We start from the raw sequence: 17,632 nt of genomic DNA on the forward strand, positions 1-17,632 counted from the left end.
TTGTGGCTATTTGGGGTCTTTTGTGGTTCCATATAAGTTTCTGGAATATTTGTTCTAATTCTGTGAAAAATGCCATTGGTATCTTGACAGGAAATGCATTGAATTTAGAGATTGCTTTGGGTAGTATGGACATTTTAATGATGTTAATTCTTCCTATCCATGAACATGGTATATTTGTGTCTTTTTCAGTTTCTTTCCTCAGTGTCTTATAATTTTCCAATTACAGGCCTCTTACATCATTGGTTAAATTTATTCCTAGGTGTTTTTTTGTTTGTTTGCTTGTTTTTTTTTGTTGTGTTTTTTTTAATGCTCTAATTGGGTGTTTTCTACTACCTTGTCTTCCAAATCACTGATTCAGTCCTCTGCTTCATCCAACCTACTATTTATTCCTTCTAGTGTAGACTTCATTTCAAATATTGTATTCTTCATTTCTGACTGGTTCTTTTTTATGGTTTCTGTGTCCTTTTTCACTGTTATAGTTTTCACTAAGTTTCTTGAGCATCCTTATAACCAGTTTTTTGAACTCTATATCTGATATATTGCTTCCCTCCATCTCATTTAGCTCTTTTTCTGGAGATTTCTTCTATTCTTTCATTTGAGGCATGTTTCTTTGTCTCTACATTTTGGCTGCCTCTTTGTGTTTGTTTCTATGTATTAGGTAGATCTTCTATGACTCCCAGTCTTGGTAGAGTGGCCTTGTGTAGTTGGTATCCTGTGGACCCAACAGCAAACTCTCCTTGATCACCTGAGCTCGGTGCTCCAGGAATGCCTCATTTGTGACATTGTGGGCCCTCAATTTGTAATTGAGTCTTTATTGCTATTGGCCTCTTTGTGCTTGATGTTGACATTCAGGCTGGCTGACTCTCATGATTGACTCCAACCACAGTGTGTAAGCTGTTGTGCAGATGTTGACCACATGAAGCAAAATTTTCCTCAGCAAGTTCTGGTGCCTGCTGAGATCTCTCTTTGGACATGCTGCTCATGAAGCTAATTAAATCCTGCTCTGATGTTATCTGAAGCTGGCTACTGGATGTGTTGGTTCTGGGGACTCTTGGGAGGGACTCTGGTGCAGTCCAATGTCAGATGCTGCCTGTGACTGGTCCTGGGGAACCTGTTTGGAACTACAAAGCAATCCACAGTTTGTGGCTGCCTCTACTTGGCCTGGTTGTGTGTGGGAAGGACCAAGATGCTCACCAAGGTCAGCTTTTACGAGCAGTAGGCCCAGGGGCAGGTCAATGAAAGTCCTAAGGCACCCTGAGCTCTACCTCTATCTGCCTGCCCCTGAAGGCTGCCTATTAGGCTCAGTCATTGAAAGAGCCTCTGGTGGTACTCAAGTTGCATGAGGTAGGTTCTCAGTGTGTCACCAGGTAGGGGTGTGTGGTATTCACCAGACTGATATAGGTTCAGTGCTGGGTCTGAAGCTACTCAACAAATGTTCCAAGATATTCCAAGTCTAGCTGCCACCCATTGGGTGCTCACATACCTTTGTGCTGGGGTGGAGTCTCAGGGGGTCATCAGGGTGAGGCCAGCAAAGTTTATCGGGACCAAACAGGTCAGGATTTGGAAGGGAGGGCTCTGCACTGATCAGGCATGTGAGGGAAAAATGGTCCCTGTCTTAGAGCCACACAACTCAGTAGGTCCCAGATTCAGCCAGAAGCTTGATCTCAGCAGGGCAGGGCTTCTAGTAGTCAGGAAGGTGGAGTTAGTGGATCTCCTGCATGGGGGAGGTGCTGGTAAGGTTTGGGGGAGTGGCTCCCACCCTAGTACCACATGTTTAGTGTGTCCCAGATTCCGTCCAGACCTTGGCAGGGTGGAGCAACCAGGAGTCAGAAGGGGGGGAGTAGCTGATTTCCCATGAGGGAGAGGTGCTAGGTTTACAGAAAAGTAGGGGGAATAACTGCTGCCCCAGAGACACACAACTCAGTCACTGACATCCCCTGAGTTTGCCCAAACTTCTATATCCTAGCCCAGGCAGCTGATTCCTCAGCAGGGCACAAGCTTCACAGAGTGAGGTGACAGGCAGTCCAGAGGGTGAGGCTATTGCATCCCTCCAGGCTGATGTCATAAGGAAGGGAGTGCTCCACCCAAGAAAGATGGCATCTATGGTATGGGAGAGTGACTTAGCACAGGGATCCTGGCAACTGTCTCTTTAGCTCTCTCCCCAGAGCCACAAACCTCAGTCTCTCCTCATGCAACTCTTATCCACTCTACCCTCCTTCCGCTGTACCCCAGGGTGAGTGGCTGCAAATGAGATTTTGTGCAATGGCCCTTTAACAGGGCACCCATTCTCTAGCAGGCTCCTGTTTTACCCTAGTGGACACAATCCCCATTGATTTTCACAGCCAGATGTTATGTGGGTACCTCTTCCTGGCTTTGGTGCTCTTGGCTGGGGAGCCCAACTTGGGGATGAGAACCCATACTTCTCAGGGTAAACCTTTGAAGCTTTTATATCCCTCCAAAATCTCAACTAGTGCCCATGGGATCGGGGCCAGCCCTTGTTGCATCTCTGCCCTTCCTAACGGTCTCGATGTAGCTTCTTCTGTAAATTCTTGGTTATAAGACTTCTCTTCAGCTAGTCTTCAGTTGGTTATTCAGGTTGATTGCTCTATATTTTAACTGTAATTCCAATTTGGTCCTGGGAGGGGCTGAGTCTAACATCCACCTACTCCGCCTACCATCTTGGATCCAAATTGTTATTCTCTTTTTAAGAGCTTCCAGGATGCTTCTGAGTGTCAGGTTGAGCCATGTGACATTGCCCATATTTAATTGTTTTTGACCAGCAAAAGTGCAAATGTCCTATCATTTAACCTAATAGCTAATGAGTTTAGCTGGGCTAGACCGCTTAGTTTTCTTTGAAGGTTGAGTGTGCAGCAGAAGTGGTAGGTGAGAGATTTTGATGACACAGTTGTAAATCTGATTCCAAGGATTGATAGATACAATTGTGACAGCTTGCAAACCATTGGGAAGGACAGACAAAATATTTTGGGTTTCAAGAAACAAAGTTAAATGCAGAAGTTGAATTCCTTGTTCAGTTTACATCCCTCTTGCCTAGAGGTGTCTGGATAGGGATGGATTAGTGGGGGTGGGGGCAGCTTTCAATAACCTTCTGAATGGATTAATAAAGGCAGAGTATAAGCAAGTAGTGATTTAAATTAGATATGTAGCTTTTGTCTTTGGCTCTTTCATCAGTAATGAGGTACCTTTGGAAAAGTCTCTTCACCTTTCTGAGACTCATTTTGCTCAGCTCTAAAATGGAGACTGTCACAACTAGACATTATCTAGGCTTCTTCCCAGGTGTAATTATCTATTTTTTGGAAGGAATACTCAGGATAAAGTTACATTCTCCCAAATGCTCATCAGTGCTGCAATCTGAGAGGGGGTTCCTGGGCAGGCAGTATTTGGATCCTATGTAAAGATGATCCTATGCAAGATGTTCTTGCTCTCTTTGTTGCTTTGGTTCTGGATAAAAAGATACAACGATATGTGAGAAGAACTTGCTAGCTTCAACATTCCTGAACTTCAGTTCTGTCATTTCTATCTGCTCTTCTCTCCATTTTTGGACATATTCTTGACCCAGAATGCTGGGAGACTACTCTGTTCTTTAAATTTAACAATATAGAAAGGATGTTAAATGGGGCTTGCCAGCTCAAACATAATAAATGACCTAATTTCTGGTGACATTAGCAAGGAGAAAAACTGTAAAAATAACAATCCACTCCCAGGGCCTTTCAAAAATCTTCATTTCTTCACAACTGGACATATTGTAGCCCCTAACCTCTCTTGCCCTGTGCTCTATCTTTAGGAGAATCCAGTTAAGAGGGTATGAATATCCTGTGATTTTTTCTTCTGAATTAGCTGCCTGAAGGCTTTCTCTGACTATCTGTGGAGATTTTGTCTTTCACTTGTACGTTATTTTATTTTTCAGAACAATACCCACAGGCTTCTGGCAAAATGATGGTTATTCAACTTGAAACAATTATATAAACAGATGCCTCAACTTCTTAGTCCATTTCAACATGCTTGGAGACTGTGGACATATTGAAAATATTTTTTAACCCATCCATTGAGTCCTCTCAGCCCTGAATAAAACAGTATTATAGCATTTGGACTATTTGTGCCTAATCCCACTGTCAAGAAGTGTCCAATTTGCTTTGAGTCTCAAAACATGACTTCAATCACCTGATTTTTTTAAAAGTTAAAAACCAGAGGATTAGAGGAATAATGCAATTTGTGTGCCAGATTTCAAATTTAATTTTTCTTTATAAAAATCTAGCATATGTTCCCTTGAAACAATGCTGAAGAAAAAAAGCTCATGTTTATTTAACCAGAATCTGTTCTAAGATCTTCCCACTTATTGATTCATTTAATCCTTACAACAACCCAATGAGATAACTGTTAATATTGGCTCATTTTTCAGTTGGTGACACTGAGACAGAGAAGTTAACTAACTTGCTCAAGGTTTGAAATTCCCCTTAGCAATGGGATTTTAATTCAGAAGTCAAAATTGGAAGAGAGTTTAGAATTTCAAAGTTTTTTACATGAATTAATTTATTTTATCATTACAATAATACTATGAGGTAGATCCATGAACTGGCTCTATTTCTATTTCTGTGTGATGTTCTTAAAAAAAAAATCCAAAGAATAGATTTGGATTTCTGACTATCACAGAAACAAACAAAAAAATCAAATCAAATTTATAAATTAAAAGCAGCAGGCGGGGGGGAGGAAGGGGCAAAAGTAGGTTTATAGTTGTGAGTATGTGCAACAGAGTTTATTCTTGTATTATTTATTTATTATTGTATTATTTATTTGTAGTACAACTGTAAACTTACTTTTGCCCACCCCTATATTAAGAGGAAAACCAAAGAAATTTTGGGGTTTAAAAAATTTTGGTATAATTTCAGAATTCAGAGAAGTTGCAAGAGGATGTATATGTATACTTTTAAAGAAAATATTGGGTTTCCAGACAGGCCCTTTCAGAAGCCATAGATACCACTCTGCTGAGGCCTTGGGAGCTGCTGTTTTTTGTTAGATTTTTACTCCCCTAAAGCCAGGATCAGCAACTGAGGAAGGAATTAGGCAACGAGACTTCAAACTCTGGCTTTGTCTCTTATGTTATCTGGACATGCTATTTGGCACTGGGACTGCAATTTATTCACCCATAAAACGGATAAACTCACAGGTTTGTTGTGGGAGTGTAAGAGATAGTGCCTACAGGGACATCGGACACTTTCTAAGTGCATACTCAGTGTGGGCCATTATTATTACCATCTTCTCAAGGTCCTTAAGAGTGCACCTTTGCCCTATTTATTAAATTGTATAGTTTCCATTTGGTGAATACCTATGAAGTTCCAACCACCATGCTACATGCTTTTCATGCCTTGTTATCTTAACCCCTCTCCACTCAAAAAATGTGGTCCCAGGACCAGCCACTTCAACATCCCCCAGGTTTGCGAGAAATGCCAAATCGCAAGCTTCAAGCCCAGCCTAATCAACGAGGCTCTGCATTTTTAAACGAGATCCCCAGATGGTTTGCATAACTGTTAAAGTTTAAGGAGTGTTGGTATGATCTCAACTATCCTACAAGTTAATAATGATAATCTACATTTCCAGAGGAGGTAAGGGAAGTGACTTGTTCTAAACTACATAGTCCTGGCATTGGCTTTCTCATATGTCTGGTTCCCTAGTCCCAATCTGTCATCCAACACCCTCAATCCAATGCCAACCTCTCATATTTTCTGGGGAGTTCAGGAAGAGTCAACTGCTTCACAGCAGTCTTGGTGGGACCATGCCAAATGGCAGGGGCTAAAACTGGACTCAAGCTCTGGGGTCAGTCACAGGTTACATGACTGTTCTCTTCGGTGTCTTTCCCCTAGTTTTTCCAGTTTTCCCTCCTTTTTCCCTGTGTCTTTACTTTGGCTGAGTGCCAGGTTATTTGTAATTCCCCCTCCTTAGGGTCCAGTTAGCTCTTCCTCTGTCCAAGGCAAGTCCTCCTTCCCAGAACTTTCTTCCTGCCTCTCTCTTCCCTTCTGTCTAAGACAAAAGCCTCCGCCAACTCATTCCCAGGAATGAACATTGTTCCATGGCCTCTGAAGCTTAATACAGCAACTGAGACCCTGTGGATCTCCCTAGCTCAGGGACCATGGAGAGTTTTTTAATAGTGAGTGCTAAGGTTTGAAGGTTGTCTATATCCTTTTAGGAAATATCTTTCTGTTTATTAAATAAAAGAGGATATTAATGTAAATCCCTGTGTTGCACACTTCTCTCCCCCCCCCCCCCCCAGCTTTTATATTCCTTCCTATAGACCACAACTGGACATTTAGGAATAAAGTTGGATTGAGAATTACCAAAGGTGCTGATTCAAACTATAGTAAAGCTTTGAACCTTGAGCAGATTACTTGGTTTGTGTTTTTGAGATTTCCTAGTGCTGATTTGCTGGTGCTGATGGGATTTTGCAGAAGGAATTGCAGAGCTCGTTTTCTCTTCTCACACTGAGATTTCCTCCCAACACTATCTCTCTGCTTGGAGCTTCTCATGAACTGTCTTGTCTACTTCTTTATCAGTGACTAGGACCATGCTGGCAAGTCCAAAGTCCAAGTAATTAATCATCAATTAATAACAACTAAGTACAGATGAATCTATACTGAATCATAGTTCCCAACAGACTTCCATTCTGTTTTAGTATACTTGTTCCCACAATTTTATTTTTGCATAAACAGAAAAATTTAAACATGATCATAAAATTATTCTTCCTAAGAAAAGTTTTTAAAAAGATGCAAGCTTTTAAACTATTCTCATTCATTTGAATTTGGTCATTTTCCAACAAACAGAAAAACATGGACAAGTGCCTCCTCTCAGCTGCTCAGAGTAAAAAGGTAACAGTGTCCTGAACATGAGACAAATACAGAAAACAGTAATTGAGGACCAGGCTGTGTTGGAACAGGAAGAAAACTTAGCAGCATTGATTCCTACCCTAAAACTCTGTTGCTGAGGAAACTGAGGCCAGAGGCTTGTCCAAAGTCACAGAGTGAATTATGGTAGATCAAGGACTAGGACCCAGGTTCATGACACCTAATCCATTTCTGCCACATAATTTTTTTTTTTTTTTTTTTATGAACCAGGCCTTTGTACAGACTTGGGGAAATATTTGAATTTGGTTTAAAATCTTTCATGTGACCTGAAAACTCACATACATTCTGTATTTTATAATGCACTTCACCCATGTGTCCTGTGATTTGAAAATAATGTACTCTAGCTTAGCATTTTCCCATAACTCTTGGGGTAAACATTGATGCTTCTGGGGTTAGCCCAGCCTCCTCATATCTCCTGGAACCCTGCTGGGAATCCTGATTTCAGAAGCCTTCCAAATTGCCTCATGTGACTTCCAGTAAAGCTATCAGTGTGTCATATGCGTGCCTACACTGTTTTCTCTAATCCTTGATATTTAATTAAGTCCATTTGGTTTGGTGGAGTAGATTTGAATGTTCAAGGCGGCAACTCATATTTCATGTCAGCTTCCTCCATCTGGCAAGGAGTTTCAGGCTTTCAGATGTGCTGTGCAGCTGCACATTGGAGGTGGGTGTTCTCTAATCTTTGGGGAGTGGGAGTCTTGAGAATTCTGTAGATAACTGGCCTGCCTCTGGGCCTTTGTACATGCTGTTCCTCCACACTGTAATGCTTTTACCTGCTTCTTTGCCAGGTACATTTCCTATTCATTCTTTCAAAAGTGCCAAATGCTATTATGTTCATCAAGTTCTCTCTATCACTTCCCCTTCAAATTAATCTCCCCTTTTTATTGGACCTCTTTCTTGAAAACTGTTTGTCTATCTTTCCACTTAAGCTCTTTGAAGGTGTGGCTGTGGCATTTTTGTATCTCCACATGGCTTGTTAACACTTCTATATAGTAGCTGTTTAATCAGTCTTGGTCGATTGGAATTTCTAAGTCAGAAAAAAGCATAATTTCAGCTGCCTTTGCTGTGTGAAGAACAAGAGAGAATGCATTGCAGCTTTCTTCTCAGGAGACCTAGGAAAGTTCCCATGCTTGGGTTTTCTTGTTTTGGTGTTACATTAGCATAAACAAAAGTTCAACTCTGTATTTCTTTCCCACAAGGGTTTTACTCCAAGGTTTGGGGTATGCTGCAGTCCTAAACAGAGTAAAGAGCTCTGTATGGACTATATGTTACAGAAAATTCTTTGTTTTGTTTTTTTTACAATATATCTTTATTGATTTCAAAGAGAGGAGGGAGAGGGAGGGAGAGAGATAGAAACATCAATGATGAGAGTCATTGATCGGCTGCCTCCTACACGTCCCCTGCTGGGGATTGAGCTGAAACCTGGGCATATGCCCTGACCGGGAATCGAACCGTGATCTCCAGGATCCTAGGTAGATGCTCAACCACTGAGCCATGCTCGGCGGGGCCAGAAAGTTCTTTTTCAAAGTAACCCTTGCCTGTCTGTTTCTCTGAGGGCTAGTACGACATCTTCATATGCCTAGCACCTTGTTATCAGACGGCAGTCCAGAGCTTGCTTGGTCTGAGCCACAGGGATAAAGGAGGAGAAACTGACCTTCAGTGGGGCCCTGTCCTGTATGGTTTGACAGAGAATAGACAAAGAGATTGGACATGACTAGGCTTACATATCCATCTCTTTGCAAACCACACCTCAGTTCCTGAGAGAAACAACCTAAAGGACTTCTAATTTCATCATGAGATGGAAATCCTGCAAATAATCTGTATTAGTCAGGACAGGTTAACTGTGAAGCCATTCATGCCCAAGTCTCAGTGGCGTAATACAATAAAGTATTATTTTTGCCATCTATCGCAAGTGTACATGGGACCTTGGGTATGTGTGTGGGAGGTAGAGAGGAGGGTGGTTGCTGCATGCAGCCATTTCAGGTCCTGGGCCCCGTCTCTCCGTGGCCCTCATCAAACCCTTTGGCCTCAAAGCCTTCTTCTAGCAGGTGAGGGCCAAGGGAGCAATGGAGTATAGTGCATGCACTGGGAATGGCACCCATCACTCCCACCTACAAGCCATTGGTTAGGCCCCAGTCATATGGTCCCAGGTAACTGCAGGGGAGCGTGGGAAATGTGGTGCAGTTGTGGCCCTAGGAAGAAGAGGGAATGGGTGTGTTTATTATCTAACCCCTTGTCACGTGGACCTTGTTGGATTTATTATTGTTATTATTAATATTTTACATTTAAACCTTGATGTCAGTTATTAAGTAATGCTAATTGGAACGGTTAAGTGAAGAAGATAAATAGACCTGTCATCCCTGCAAAGCCTTCCCTGCTTCCTACTCACTCCTGCCTCTGGCTTTGATATGTCTCAACTCTGAATATCAGGAAAACTCTGGAAAGGCCTCTCATGGGTATATGGCGCTTTCCCATCTAAGGGTATTGACTTATATGACTGGCTCCTTAAAGGGAGGCGCGTTCAGGTTTATAACTTCCACCACACTGCACCTTGCATACTGTGGACAATCACTAAAGACTTATGGAATTTATAAATGATTGAGCCCTCAACTCCCTTACCATCATTCCAACACAGCATGGCATTGGTTGAGTTTTCCACACATTGGGAGTCTGAAGACCCACAGCTTGTGTACCCACACCAATAACAGTCCAACATCCAGGTTAGAACCAGAGAACTAAATGACTATAACTGTAATAGATAATGCCAAATTATACCCTCACATATATTCATATAATTATATATTCTTTAAAAAATATCATATTAACGTTTTTCTCATCTGAATTGGAAAAAAACCTGGCTTGACATTTAATTCAGTAAATGACACACTTGTGTATGTGTTTGGATTAGATGGATGGAACCAACAGATTTCACCTGTTCATCTGGGAGACTCAGAGCCAGCAGGATGTGGAACACATGGCCCGCTGCGTTCTCTGCTATGGTAAGCATGGATAGCATTTCTGATCAGACTGATGTCTTTAGAATAGGATGAATTAATTGGTGGCCACAGGCCAGACCTGTTCTGCAGATATGTATTTTCTTAGCACATGCAGAGTTTTAGAATCTGGGGATTTCCTATTAATTCTGGGTTACCAGTTTTTCTTAGGAAGTCAGAATAGTCTGGAGAATCACAGATGTTGGGTTCCCATGTGGCTGCAGTCAGCCAGAAATGTGTTGTTCCTACTCCCTTTTGATGGAGCAAGGGTCTGCTGGCACCTTCCCTTCCCTTCCCCTCCCTATTGTCTTACCTCTAGCCTGCTCTGCTTACTTACCTGTCCTGCCAGGTTCCTGTGGATGACTGGGCTTATGTTCCTTCTTTAGTGGCACCTTAGTGTGGAGGGCAGACCACTGAATTAAGAGTCAAGAGTCCTGGGGGTTAGGCCTGGATTTATCATTGATCACCAGTGGGATATTGGCAGGTCATTCAATGTCTCTGTGTCTTCAGTCTCCATGGCTCTATCCCACACCTCACACTAGCCTGTGCCAGAGAGAACTTAGTGCTGTAACCCACGCTTTCCCATACGTGGACCACTCTTGTCCACCCCCACATCACCCAGGGCTAGAGAGAGTCCTATTGGTGAAATAAAAAGGGGATTCAATCGTTCCCTCTTCTTGATCTGCACTGAGACCTGAAACTGCCGTGAGAGATTTGGTCCTGAGAACTTCGTCAGGTCAAATGCAGTCATTGCCATTTGCAGAGTATGTTACAGTTGATGAACTGCCTTCACATCCACCATCTCATTTGGCACATTGTCTCTGGGCCTCAGTTTCCTCTCCTGTAGAAGCATAGACCTAGCTGGTATTTATTGAACTGGAGCTTTTACGGTACCAGGTGTTGTTCTGAGCAGTTACATATATTAAGTCATTTTTTTAAATTGAAACCTCACAAGACAGGTATTATTACTATTATCATCATTGTCTCTGACAGATGAGGAAACTGAGGCAGTGGGAAGGCTGAGTAATTTGCCTAAAGTCTCCCACCCAGTAAGAGGGAGGACCTGGACTGGGCCAGACAGATGTCTGTGAACCTAAAAGTTAAGAAGCCATAGGGCCTAGTAGTTAAAAATGTTAAATGTGAAATCATCGTCTCAATTCTTTCTTCTGAAAAATGGGCATTTACTGACAGTGCCCATCTGCTGGCCTTGTCAACATAATGCAATTAGCACTCAGCAGCCGCTATTCTTATAGAGTCAGAAATGTGTTTGCCGGGAAAGGAAAGAGATGCACAGTAACTCTGGCCTCTCCTCGCCCTTCTTTCCCTCCCAGACAAATGCAGACCAGCGCTGGAGTGCAGGTCAGGCTCACCTGGACCCCTGGCAGTGGACGTGGACGTGGCATTCGTGGTGGACAGCTCCCAGAGAGTCAATGCAGACATGTACCGAGCTGCATTGAGTCTAGTGGACGCCACGCTTGACAACCTGGAGGTGGCTGCACAGCCAGAAGCGTTCCTCCGAGGGGCGCGCGTGGCTCTGGTAACGCACACGACCCCAGGCTTCTGGCCTGGAACAGGACGCCCCCCTGTGCTCGAGGCTTTCCGCCTGACCTCCTATGGCCACCGGATACAGATGCAGAGGCACCTCCGGGAGGCTGCGGGCCGCCCCCTGAAGGGAGCCCCGGCCCTGGGCCACGCCCTGGAGTGGACACTTGAGAAGGTGCTTCTGGCAGCTCCGCTACCCAGGAGGGCACAGGTTCTCTTTGCCATCGTGGCCAGTGAGACCAGCAGCTGGGACCGGGAGAAGCTAAGGACTCTGTCCCTGGAGGCCAAGTGCAAGGGTATCACTCTGTTTGTGCTGGCCTTGGGTCCCCGAGTTGGAACCCATGAGCTGGCTGAACTGGCTCGAGTGGCTAGTGCCCCCTCTGAACAGCACCTGCTGCGCCTGGAGGGGATCTCAGACTCAGAGGTGGCCTACGCCAGGGGCTTCACATGGGCCTTCCTGAACCTCCTAAAAAGTGAGCAATCCCTGAGCACTGGGGATGCCCCGGGTGGGCTGGGGTGAAGAGAAATACTTACATAGCCTGGCATTTTAGAGAGCAGGTGCCCACTGAACCTTCATCTTTGCTGAGGTGCGTGCAGTCCCACAGCCTCTGGGGAGTCCCTAGAGAGTACCCCGTTTCTGGAAAACCCTAAGCTGTCATTGCCCAGACACTGTGCCAAGCCTAGTGCTGATTTCTTGTCTAGAACCTCTCAGCTGGTGGTTGGGAGGCCTCAGTTCCACCTAACCTTTCCATTTTCTCATATACCAAAATGAAAATTACAGTCTCATCTTTATTTGTGAAGCCTACATTCAAACACCTGCATGGAAGGGCTTTGAAAGCACCAGTGTTGTACAAATATAGGCACAGTTATTGCTATTACTATTTCGGTAATTCAGACCCCAGAATCCAGTAGTGTGTAACAGTGCTTCTCAAATTTTAACGTGCACACCCATCTCCTGGGGATCTTGTTAAAAAATGTGGATTCTGATTCAGTAGGTCTGAGCTGAAGTCTGAGATTCCGCATGTTTAACAAGCTCCCAAGTGATGCTGATGCTGATGCTGATAGTCCATAGACCACACTTTGAGTAAAAAGAGTGTATGACATTTATTTTTCAGGGACTTGCCAGGCAGTGAAAAAGAAGTCCAGGGTCTCCCACCTCAGGTTGGGTGGGTGACACCAGCAGTGAAGGTTAAGGGGCACATTGATAGTGCACCTGGGCAGGAATCCTTCCCCGCCCCCTGTTTTAGTGTCCTCACCAGCAATCAGAACTAGTTGAACCAAATTTATGGGCAGCCAGTACAAAAGCTATATCCTTAGCATGATAATGGAGATTGTTGGGATTTGGGGGTGGGTATTATCCTGGTTACAGTTCCTGGAGTTTGTCTTGGGCTAGAAAGGTCAGTGAACTACTCTGAACTTTAGATTCCTTATTGTTGTGGTAGGTGGATGAGGTATTTATAATATCTGGCTGATGACTTAGTGATTCTTTGAGGGAAAAGAAGCCTGAATGAATCACTTTTCTAGTCTGTTTTAATTTCATTTTACTGTATTTTTTATTATGTTAGGTTGCATTTTATGTTTTCTTATGTTCTTTTATGTTATGATTTTATATTATTTATATGATAAGATGCATTGTGTTTTGTTATTTTATTTTTGTATTTATTTTATGCTTTGCTTGACTTTATTTTACATCTTTTTGACTTTATGTCAATGGATTTTTTGTTTTTATGTTTTATTCTATTTCATTTTTATTTTGTTTTGCTTTTTAGTTTGCTTTAATGTATATTTTACTTTATTTTATGCTTTATTTTATTTTATGTCTTTTAAGTTTTTGTGTTAATGGATAATATGTTTTTATGCTTTATTTTACTTTACGTTCAGTTTATTTATTTATTTACTTATTTATTTATTTTTAAATGTATCTTTATTGATTTCAGAGAGAGGAAAGGAGAGGGAGAGAGAGAGATAGAAACATCAATGATGACAGAGTCATTGATCGGCTGTCCCCCGCACGCCGCCAACTGGAGATCGAGCTCGCAACCCAGGCATGTGCCCTGACTAGGAATCAAACCCCAATCGCCTGGATCCTAGGTCGATGCTCAACTGCTGAGCTATGCCCGACAGGGCAGTTTATTTATTTTTTAAAAAATATATCTTTATTGATTTCAGAGAGGAAGGGAGAGGGAGAGAGAGAGAAACATCAATAATGAGACAATCATTGATCCGCTGCCTCCTGCACGCCCCCTACTGGGGATCAAGCCCACAACCGGGGCATGTGCCCTGACCAGGAATCGAACTCAGATCTCTGGCATCATAGGTCAATGCTCAAGTGCTGAGCCACGCTGGCCAGGCTGTTCAGTTTATTTTTAGGTTTTATATGATTTTATGCTTTATTTTATTTGGTTTGATTTTAAAATTTTATTTTTAGGTGGAACGAACCAGTACCCACCCCCAGAGCTCATTGAAGAATGTGGGGGTCCAAACCGAGGGGACACTCTGCTACAGCCACATATGCTTACCAAGAGGTAGGCTGAGGGCAGAGCTGAGGTTGTCCCAAAGCTCTGTCCCCTGTAGGAGACTATCTCCCTAAAGAAAGGTCACAGGCAATGCCAGTCCTTGACCTGACCCAAACTATTGGAGCTAGGATGTTCCTGTGTTTGACAACTCTGATATGGTTTGGTTTTTCTTTCCTTAAGAGTAATACACAACCAGTGTAAAACATTCAAAGAGCACATAAGTATATAAAAACAAAAATTAAAATTTTCCATTCCATCCCACCCCCCATCATCTAATCCCATGTCCCAGAAGTAAAGTTAATAATGCTAAATATATTATTGTTACTTTTGTCCAAACATCTCTGCAAACCTAAGAAGGTAGCTAATGTGATAACAAAGTCATTAGGAAATGATCCAACCCAAAGCTTACTGAGCTCAGCATTGTCGATTGGAAAATGAGCCTCTCGGTTCTCGTGGCTTGGTTATGCGGTTTGACATGGATTGTTTCTATACAGATTGCCCAGGCGCCAGCATTTTGCTGATGATTTGGAAGCACTTGAAGCAACAGACTTTTTTCTAGAGGAGAACAGAACAGCCACAATGACATCTATAACTCAGCAAGAGGTACTTGAAAATTATGAAAAGAATGGATATGCCATTGAAGAAAATGAACAAGGAATGTCTGCAAAACAAAAGAAAAATGGAAAAGAAACAAATCCAGGCACTGCCTACGGTAAAAACCAACTATTCTTTTCTCCTTAGGTTAACTTTTTAAAATCTTTATCTTTAAAAAAAATCCTTCGTACTCTGTTAGCACGCAAACTTTGGCTTTTATATACTTTCCTTCCAAATGTACAAATTCATGTATGAAGCTAAAGAAATTAGTTTAAGAACATATACAAAGACATACTTTCTCCTGAGTGTAAAACTGGAGCTAACGAAAGCTATTTCAGGGAGTAAGGTGGGGGGCACACCCTATGAAGTGTCTATTTTATTGTGGAGAAGCGTTGTTCTATTGCAGAAGGGGCAAACATTCTCCCAACCTTTAGGGAAAATGCACTGTCTTGAAGAAGGCTCCTTCATCTATCTATGAGTGGCCACATAGGTTCTGACCAAGTTGCAGGAACCTTTGTGTTCATCTAAAACAATTGCAGCAATGATTTAGGATTACAGCATGTAATAATGCAAATTCCATGTGACCTCTTATATGGGCTCAACAAAGTGAAAAAAACAGTGACCACATTAGAAAGAGACTTGGGGGGATTTGACTCTCAAGGTTTTAAAATGCAGGGAAAAGAAAACTTAAGACTCTGAGGCTTCCTTATGTTGCAAAGAATACCGTAGAGATAAGTAGTTTAAAGCACTGAGAATATACTTCCCTATAGTTGTGTTGACCAACTACTAGCCACATTGGCTATTTAAATATAAAATAATTTAAAATGAAATAAAACTGAAAATTCAGTTCCTTGGTTGCAATAGCCATACTTCAAATACCCAATAGCCACATGGGCAATGGCTACTGTATTACACAGTGCAGACATAGAACATTTCCCTCATTACAGAAAGTTCTGTTGGGCAGTGTGCTCTAGAAAAATAATCTAGGAGACGCAGCCCATTTGCCTCTCAGATTAAATGCAAGGGTGGGGCCTCTAAAGGCAAAAGCCACCAAATGTCACTGGGAAAAGTAATGATCGATCGATTTATTTATTTATTTATTTATTTATTTATTTATTTATTTATTTATTTAATACTTACCCAAGGATATGCTTTTTATTGATCCTAGAGAAAGAGGAAAGGAGAGAGAGAGAGAGAGAGAGAGAGAGAGAGAGAGAGAGAGAGAGAGAGAGAGAAACACCAATGGATTGTCTCTTGTGCTTGCTCTGACCAGGGGTCAAACTCACAACTTGGGTATGTGCCCTGACTGGGAATTGAACCTGCGACCTTTTGGTGTACAGTTTGATGCTCTAACCAGCTGAGTCACCCCACCAGGGCAAAGTAATGACCCATTTAAACAAGTCCTCGGCCTGTCAGTTTAGAATCAGCTTGTAATGGTAGAGGTTTGTGCCAGCTGACTGCTGAGCCCCAAGTCTATTTGTTGAACCTACAGAATACAGTCAAAAGTTCACCATTGGAGTGTTTTTCTGTTGACTCTGATACATTTTTGGAGAAGCATTTGCTCTGGCTCTTTCTCTTGGACCCTCACTGCTTGCTGTCTTACCCGCCCACGCCACCCCAAAGTCAGAGTCATGCAGCAGGCCAGTTCAAATGTGCCTGTTCAAGGCGTAGGACAGTTCTTTTCCCTGCTAAGAGTGTGTCTCATCCTCTTGGGTCCAGAGCAACTGGCCACTCCTTCAAGAGAACTACTCTGTGCTGATTATACTAATGGGGCTGTTTCCCAGAGACAGACCATAAATTTTAACTCTTATTTTCTGAAGACAATATCTTCTTTATTTGGGAGTGATTGGAAGGTGGGGGGAAACTGAAGGATACCACTAATCTGTGCTCTGGGGCTGACCTAAAACAAGAATACCTGGAGAAATTAACGTCTGACTTAAAAGTCACTGTATCCCAGATTTTGCTCTGTTGTAACTTGTTGATTCTCAGTGCTTTCTTCATTTTCCAGGAACATTATGTTTTTCTTTTAATATTAACATCTTGGGCAAGTGTCACGGTACAATAAATAATAAATAAACTGGTTTTGCTTAGGCTATTAGAAGGCTTTGAGGTTACCTAAGCGATTGAGATGGTTTGAAAAAAGAAGGAAATAAGTATAATAAACAAGTAAAGAGTTCTCAGTATCAGAAAGATTTATTCATTCATTCACTCATTTATACATTGTCTAATGTACCTGCCACGTATTAGGTACTGTGCAAAATAAATAGCTGTAATCATATTACACCTTTCACATATGTTATGTGACACCTTATAACAAACTTGTGATGGTGTTGGTTTTTTTTAAAATATTGCTTTTATGATTTAGGGAATTGAGGCTCAGAAAGTTTACTTGCTCAAGGTCACACAGCCAATTGGTAGTGAGGCTAGGATTCGTTTCCAGGTCTGTGACACCAAACCATTATTCCTTTCTGGTCATGCTCATACAAGAAATTCAACTCTCTGCATGTGTTTTGTGACAGGTCCCTGTTTTATGGATCCGATGGAAGGCGAGTGCCAGGATTACATCCTGAAATGGTACTATAACAAGGAGGAGCAGGCTTGCCAACAGTTCTGGTATGGCAGCTGTGGGGGCAATGCCAACCGGTTCGAAACCAAGGAAGAATGTGAGGTTTGGTGTGTCCCAGCACCCCTGTAGTCAGGCAGAGCCTCATTACTGTTGCCTCTGTTTTAATCGTCTATGAAACCGAGATTGAGATTGCCTTTCCTGAGACAATGCTGCAGATCATAAGTGATGAAGCCCACTCTGCAATCTCAGAGATCGAGTCCTAGCCCCCTGAACATTTTCCTGCCAGTGGGGGCTTGGGCCAAATGATTTGTGATTTGGGAAGGACCACATTCTAGTAGTTAAAAAAAAGTAACTGAAACTTTCCTGAAAGTTAGTTAAATGATCTAGAACTGAATGAAAAAGAAACTTGAACTTGACATAACACTAATTTTTTGGGCTATGTAGCAAAAGAAAAACGAATGTAAGCAGTGAGTAAAACTAATTTGGAAGTGAGTTGAAACTTGCTTTCTT

The 17,632-nt window shown here is 42.3% G+C and overlaps 1 protein-coding gene across 1 annotated transcript in view; it reads left to right on the top strand.

Moving 5' to 3' along the window:
- LOC107546063 (collagen alpha-4(VI) chain-like) overlaps positions 1 to 17,251 on the top strand; it is an 82,860-nt gene extending 65,609 nt beyond the window's left edge. Inside the window, exons 33-37 of the mRNA XM_087824617.1 lie at positions 9,820 to 9,910; positions 11,236 to 11,919; positions 13,875 to 13,971; positions 14,457 to 14,674; positions 17,076 to 17,251. Of these exons, the coding sequence (XP_087680743.1) occupies positions 9,820 to 9,910; positions 11,236 to 11,919; positions 13,875 to 13,971; positions 14,457 to 14,674; positions 17,076 to 17,251 (1,266 nt within the window). The remainder of the gene's footprint in view (positions 1 to 9,819; positions 9,911 to 11,235; positions 11,920 to 13,874; positions 13,972 to 14,456; positions 14,675 to 17,075) is intronic.
- Positions 17,252 to 17,632: the final 381 nt, after the last annotated feature.

The sequence above is a fragment of the Miniopterus natalensis genome, chromosome 15 (assembly GCF_054644295.1).
Source record: "Miniopterus natalensis isolate mMinNat1 chromosome 15, mMinNat1.hap1, whole genome shotgun sequence".
Classification (NCBI taxonomy): domain Eukaryota; kingdom Metazoa; phylum Chordata; class Mammalia; order Chiroptera; family Miniopteridae; genus Miniopterus; species Miniopterus natalensis.